The 8,031-nt window shown below is 32.5% G+C and overlaps 1 protein-coding gene across 1 annotated transcript; it reads right to left on the bottom strand.

The window, feature by feature from the left end:
- Positions 1-625: 625 nt before the first annotated feature.
- LOC143077645 (neuronal acetylcholine receptor subunit alpha-3-like) lies at positions 626-2,519 on the bottom strand. Its single transcript, XM_076252981.1, has one exon. The coding sequence runs from the start codon at positions 2,464-2,466 to the stop codon at positions 1,141-1,143; it is 1,326 nt and encodes a 441-aa protein (XP_076109096.1). The 5' UTR covers positions 2,467-2,519; the 3' UTR covers positions 626-1,140.
- Between the last annotated feature and the right edge of the window lie 5,512 nt (positions 2,520-8,031).

Below are 8,031 nucleotides of genomic sequence, written 5' to 3'. Positions count from 1 at the left end.
ATAAATTTCGTTTGATTAAATCTAGCTTCCGTATTTCCAGTGTGTAGAGTCTCCGATCAATTGTCCACACATGTGAATTAATCTTTTCCAAACAGTTTTTGTTACAGATAAGATCAAAGTAAAATTGCATAATAACCGAACTCCAAGAACATCCGAAAAGGAAAGTCCTTTATTGAATGGCTAAATCAAAAGGTTAATCACATCAAACGAATGAAACACAACTGTCATATTCATGACTTGGTACAGACATATCCGTATGTATAAAACGAATGTTGATTTGTTTCTCTTTGTCCAACACTATGAAAAAAATAACAAGTCCTTCTTTTGTCTTGTTTGATGTCACTGAATTTTTATATTTTCCTTTTGAAGTGACCATCACGACAATACATAAAATCAGACAAGTGGATCAAACACGGAATACCCTTCAAGAAAATCAAGCAAGGTTCAACCTGAGTGACTGGCAGGGTTTGTGTTGCCCAAATTTAGTTTTCTGAGTAGTGTTCTGTTTGATGAAAGTTGTTTGTTTGTTTGTTTGATTCTGTCGACTTTGATTTGTTTGTTTTTCTTCGAATAATTGATGTGTTTGTGTTGAAAAATCAAGCCTAGACATTGACAGGAAAACCTACAGACTTAAAGTATTTATTACAGAGAAAAGGAAATTCTAACATTTAACATGTTCAAATAAGTTACTTTGTAGTATTTCTATGATATGTATCTGGTAATTGTCTTCAAAATCGGCTAAACTATCTTAGATTACAATTCCGAATAAAAATCCTTGTGATGAGTCACCATGGTTGAGCGCACCCTCGAAAGTGTATTGAAATATGTCCATGTTTGTATTTCTTTTTAATAAATATCTATGTTTAAAATCGTCGTTAATGTAAATCATTGCTAGCATTGCATAGGTATTCTTTATTTAGTAATTTACTAAATTTCATAACTGATGTGTACAAAGTAAAAACCTGCCGATTTCTGTTACAGCCGATTTCTTTCAGTGTGTAGGGAAAGGTAGAATCTTTGGTAAGCTTGCTTGTTAGCTGAACTGTGAAGTCATTATTATGATAGGTAAACTAGCCTACTTAAAGAGTAGACTATTCCGACAGATATAACTAATCTATCTATTTATTAGTTATAAACAAATTATGAAAATAAAGGAAAATCTAGTACAATTCCAAGAATATACAATAAATGTGCTGTTACCATATAAACAGCACTTAAAGTGCCAAAAACAAAGTCAAGTTCTTCTCCGACATTCTTCCATGTAATTTCATCTTTGGAGGTAAAAGAGTTGATTTCCTCACTATTAGTTCCTCGATACTGGTACTCCGATCCAAAAAGTTTTATTTTACTGATATCCACACTATCATTGTTTTCATGTTTGTTTGCATACTCGTCACCTTTACCTTTCGTCCCTTTCCTGCAGCAGCAACCGCATTTTAGTAAACGACAAATCGTCACAAATTTTTCTCCAAGATATGAAACTGGAATATTTTCATCACGCAGATAATAACGTAAACTTATAATGACTAGTATAACAATTACGCCACTAAAAGTGACGTCAGCAAATAAAAGAATAGATAATGTTGGTATTTGTGGATCTGAGATTGCCGGAAGACCAGAGGCAGAAATCGTCAGAAATACTGCAATGGCCAATAATACTGTTATGGAAAATCCAACCCGTTCACCTGAATCTGCTGGTAGTAGAAAGACAAAAGGGTTAAGAATACACATAAGAACTATTGGCAGTATTAGGTTGAAAACAAAAAACATAGGCTTTCTCTTCAGTTTGATATGAAAATTTGCCACCTGTGGAGAAGCAATTCTAGTCAGATTCGTCTCAATCAAATCCCATGTTTTATGTGGGACAAACCACTCAGTTATAAAAGCTGTTGGCCATAAAATTACCTCTTTTTCGTCATATGCTGATAAAACAAATGCTATAGTACATGTTTGTGTATCGAATGGATAATCTGTAACATCAGCCTGGCATGAAATATCGAATGCATCGCTTGGAAACCAATCAATTTGTCCAGTGTAATGCACCCTCTTTACACTATCATCTTTATATAATATTTTTTGTTCTCCATACGGATTTGACATTATAAAGGTTGGTTTCCAAAATAATTCTTCATTGAATGTAAAGGAAGAAGCGCCATATTCGCTAGGATCCCATGATACAGTATTGTCTCTCCACTGAACTCCAAAATATCCGTTTAAACTTAATTTTCCGGCAACTTCGTCGAATTCCTGAATATAAGTCATATGAAAATAAAAGTAAATTATAACAGGTTCGTCCCAATTGTTGACAGGTCTGACCTCTTTATTTCTTCCATTTGTCACATTTTTTATAAGTTCCTGTATAGGTTTGTATTCCTCTTTTTTCGATTCATCTTCTTTTTGTTCATCAGCATTTGCATTAAGTAGAAATGATAATAGTATAATGATAGAGCACAAATACGAAAACATTTTCACAACTCGCCGTTTAAATTAAATCCAGTATGAAATGAAACGTAGTAAATTGTTAAGTAAATATTTGTCGGTTAATACCGTATTCACAATACCTAATCATGTGTGAAACACTCAAGAAAGCTTTTTAAAGGTTATCTAATTACAATGGAGTTTTGTCACTACTACCCTTTAAAGCTTTTATCGTCTTTATCCGTATGTAAAAAAAAAGGAGAATTTAATAATAGTAGTTTCATATTGTTTAGTTGATATTCAAAGATTAAGTTTTGTAAACAACTACATACATTTACAGTATTTCTCCGAATTATTTAAGAAATGACTGTAATATTTTTTCTGTCTATGAAGAAATAACATAAAAAATGTGGTACACTGAATAACGCGCGTAGCAGACAGAAACATTATTAATTTACAGTAATTTCTTATCATTTAATTTTAATTCCCGGAGTAAACCATGAAAAACGTTGATGACGTCATATTCACATGATAAAATTATGTCTATGAGCTGATAAACAAAACAACGTCAGCCAATCAAAAGACGCGTTACATCTCAAAATTAAATTATTTTTAAATAAACGATCATTTAATGCTTTTTGGTGATTTCTGTAGGCTTGCTAGTCAACTTCGTTTAACTGATCTATTAATGTCTAATGGTTACATCTAACTACATTTTGTTCACTAATAAATTGTTGAAGCCACACGTGCAATAAAGGAGTAGGTCCAGTAAGACCCCTTTTTGGCCCCAAAATATAGCAGTTTTACAAAATTGTTAAAAAGTGAATTTGTAATTTTTCATTGAACAGTAGAATGCTTCTGCTACATAAATTTTGGCTGATTTTGACAATACAATGCACATATATCGGGTACTAGCACCATCAAGTCATGCTAAATTACTGAAATCTTCACAATTCTAGCATTTTAGTTCAATTTTATACGGTTTTCGTGTAAAACGAAAGTGGCCGCATTCGTGTTCATCCTTAATATTGAAATGTAAGTTGTATTTTTTGATAATACATAACATATATAAAGGTTGAGGATGAACACGGATGCGGCCACTTTCATTTTTGACAAAAACCATATGAAAAATGACATTTTTCAGCATATTTGGTAGATTTTTCATATTTTAGCTTGAATTGGTACGTTTTTTATGACTTAATCACTTAAAATCTTTCACATAAACTAATTGATTCAAATAAAACAGACACTAAAAGTGTTTAAAAAGTGTTCAAAATCTTTCGTCAGATGAACCTGAAATTTGAGGCCAAAATTGGCCCTTACCGGACCTACTCATTTGACTTTGTTTTAACCATAAAATATTTGCATCATAATTGGCAGTGGGTGGCTAAGTTTTACAAAATGAAAGGTAATTTGTCCGGTTTTCCACTTACCAACTTAAGGATGATTGCTCCTCTAGTTTTTGAATAATTGCCAGATTTTAAGAATCCTCTGGTTTTATCCATGTATTGCCATTTAAAAAATGTGTCCACTACATGTAACCCCTACTTTTCTTTTCATAATTTTATAACATAAAGTTTAAAACGACATATTTCAAAAGGAGTAGGTTCAGTAAGACCCCTTTTTGGCCCCAAAATATAGCACACAGACCCTCCATTTTTTTCTGTTTTTTTAGTTTTTTTATTTATATACTATCACTTCATAGTAGTCTTTTAAAATGCTTATTATTTTCAAACAGAGTAGCGAACATCCTTAAACTAATACTGTAAGTTTCCATAACTTCCAATTATCACATGAGTCCAGTTGTCCTTAAAACATTATTTGAGATTCTGCCAGACTGTATCATCAGCGTATACAAGGACAAACAATTTAAAAAAAAAACATTTCAGTCTATTTCTGACTCCTCCGTGATACTTATAGTGCAAAAACCTTCTTTAGAATTATTCTCTAAAAACATTTCAAGATAAATAAAAAAGGAAAGACATAATTCAGAGAGGTTCTCTACCTGCCTAACTCCAATGGAACAAAGGAAAATATCCGAAAACAATGATCAAAAGTGTGAATAGTATGTAATTTGATATTTTTGTACATGGTGACAGTAACGGTAACAACTTTCCGTTAATTGAATGTTTTTTTTTTAATTTAAATCAGAGAACAAACTAAAAAATGCACAATACAGTTTCTTTTTGTTTGCTCTTTAACAACTCAAATAGGAAATGTATAAAAAAAATCCAGTGTAGAAAATATTTTATGAAGCCCACCTTGTTTTTGTTTCATATCAATTAATCATTCACAAAAGAAAGAAATCTCTAATTTGAGACAGAGGTTGACAGTTAATAAAATTGAGAATGGAAATGGGGAATGTGCCAAAGAGACAACAACCCGACCATAGAAAAAAACAACAGCAGAAGGTCACCAACAGGTCTTCAATGTAGCGAGAAATTCCCGCACACGGATGCGTCCTTCAGGTGGCCACTAAACAAATATATACTAGTTCAGTGATAATGAACGCCATACTAATTTCCAAATTGTACACAAGAAACTAAAATCAAAATAATACAAGACTAACAAAGGCCAGAGGCTCCTGACTTGGGACAGGCGCAAAAATGCGGCGGGGTTAAACATGTTTGTGAGATTTCAACCCTCCCCCTATACCTCTAGCCAATGTAGAAAAGTAAACGCATAACAATACGCACATTAAAATTCAGTCCAATAGATGTCCGAGTCTGATGTCAGAAGATGTAACCAAAGAAAATAAACAAAATGACAATAATACATAAATAACAACAGACTACTAGCAGTTAACTGAGTATGGTAATTGTACAAAATGCCTCTAACTTCAGATGTTCGACGTGAAATTAAACAGTTGCCTCGAGTTGTTCGAAATCCGTTAATATAAAAGAGGGACGAAAGATACCGATGGGACAGTCAAACTCACAAATCGAAAATAAAATTACAACGCCATGGCCAAAAATTAAAAGGACAAACAGACAAACAATAGTACACATGACACAACACAGAAAACTAAAGAATAAACAACACAAACCCACCAAAAACTAGGGGTGATCTTCAGGTGATCCGGACGGGTAAGCAGAGACTGCTCCACATGTGGCACCAGTCGTGTTGCTTATGTTATAAAAGATCCGATAAATAGTCTAATTCGGTAGGTTACATTCATGAAAGGGAAGGATATATAAATATAACTTATATTATATATGGTGTAGCATTCTACTGTTTTCATATGCGATGACGATCACATGTTTCACAGGTTATTTTACGTATCCGAAGCCTCGTTTCTATTTTTAGGTATATTGACACTTTTTTCCTATTTCTATGTATATTGACGGTCAAAATGAAAAAAAAATATTGCTAAAAGATTTATGACGTCATTACGTCAAACATATTAACCATGGACGAAGCGCCGCAGCAGACGAAAAGAAAATTTGCAAGTTTAAATGCAGACGCTAAGAATTCAAGAAAGTAATGCAACAAGCTATGAAGTTGTTCAAAGAATATGATATTTTAATGTTAACACATTATTGCAAAATACGATTTTAAAATTCACCGAAAAAAACAATGAACACCATTTTCTAATACATTATTTATATTTATCCTGCAATTGGGTGTTCTACTATACAGATACAGCCCTACAGATATTGCTATGCTGTATCTGTATACTATACAGATGTCGCTTTAAAGCTCCGCCCACTGCCGGACTGAGTATTGTATGAACCTGCGTGACCTCAGAATGTGTATTGCAGTTGTATTCCAATGACGTACTAATCGCAAATTTACGATTACTTTTTCTTTAGAGCAATAAGAATCAAACCAATTTTCTGATAACATACACACATGAAAAGCAGTCTTTTCTACGATGACAACTATCGATTTCAAAACTTTAATGTGTAGGATTGTGTAACAAAAACAACTATGTCAATTTCAACATGCATGTTTAGTGAATGTCGAGTCTGAAGCGTAGAACAACCCGTACACTTCTGTTTCAAATTGGACAATGTTTTGTTATTTGTTTTTACTGCTGAAATTAGTTGTGTTGTTAAAATAGGATAATTATTCACCTTTAGCGATGTTTTATTGTTGACCATTCGGATTCTTTTTTGCGAACCCGTCTTCAGCTGAATGTGTGATTACGGTATCGTATTACTACACGGGCCTCAAGGGACTTCAAATCGCAAATATATGCAAAACATGTGTTTTTGTGTCTTTCAAAACACAAACAATATACAGAATTAATTGCAGGATAAAGACAATAACTGTTTAGTGTCTTTAAATATCAGCTGTATTTGTACTCGGCTCGAAACAGGTGTAGTAGCTCGCTAAAAGTTCGCATACACCTTGTTTCCTAGCCTCGTACAAATACAGCTGATATTTAAAGACACAAATTAGTTATTGTCTATATGTAATATATAAATGCAGGACTTTCGCTCAGTCAATACGTTATAAAATGGACCTGTTAGATCACATTGACAATCGGATGATATAATCTGAACAGGTCCATATACAACAAATTGACCTCGTACAAAGTCCATAATTGATAAATAATCCTAAATAAATAATATACAGATGCACAATAAATATTTAACGCTTCTGACAACAAAATAGCATGATCAATTTTTCATGTACTGCTTTTTTGGATCCGGTAAAATATTTCACGCTTCAGAGATCAAATAATCAAAAGCGCGCCTGGCGTAAATATAAAATTTCAATCCTGGTATCTATGATGAGTTTATTCACCCCCTCTCATATGTAAGAATTTTTGTAGGTCTGACAAACCAGTTTTCCTTGAAGACCATCAGAGTACAAGGAAATGGCAAACAAATTTTTTTGACAGTTTAAATTTTCCTTCTTTGAAATCAATTTAACGATTTTACAGAGTATGTTTTCTGTAGAAAAGCTAAAAATCCAAATTGAAATAGAGTATCGCTGTATTCTTCCAAATAATTAACTTTCATAAATTTAACTGCATTATCAAAAGATAACACTTTAATTTACATAATAAATTTTATACACGAGAGATGGCTTAGTTCTGCCTGATGTTGTAATGAAATATTTTAATGATATCGTATTAGTGTAAGTGCGAATGCTAAGCTGGATCTATATTCTTCGTTTTCCAAAATTAAAAAGTGTTAAAAACTATTTGAAAAAAAAATAATTTTCTATTGATTTTCACAATGTCAGAAATGTATTCTATTGATTATGTTAAATCATAATTTCAAATTGAAAAATATCAAAGAGTTGCATTCCAGGTTTATTCCGTTGCCTGTAAGATTATTCATAATTACTTTATTGTGGAAGGATTAAAGATGCTTGTTTTTATCATTTGTCTTTCTACTGTCAGTTTTTCTTTATGTCAAAACTCAAGTGATTTCAAAGCCCTGAAAAAGGAGCTATTCTTTACAAAGGAATATGATAAAGATTCAAAACCGGTAAAAAATTATAAGAGTACCATCTACGTAAATGTTGAATTGACATTAAACTCACTAATAACACTCGATGAAGTTCAACAAAGATTAACAACTATTGGATATCTTCATATAAGCTGGCATGACGAGTTCCTAACATGGGACCGACAACAATATGGAGGCTTGGACTATA

The sequence above is a fragment of the Mytilus galloprovincialis genome, chromosome 1 (genome assembly GCF_965363235.1).
Source record: "Mytilus galloprovincialis chromosome 1, xbMytGall1.hap1.1, whole genome shotgun sequence".
NCBI classification, from domain to species: domain Eukaryota; kingdom Metazoa; phylum Mollusca; class Bivalvia; order Mytilida; family Mytilidae; genus Mytilus; species Mytilus galloprovincialis.
This window is presented reverse-complemented; position numbering and strand designations above follow the sequence as displayed.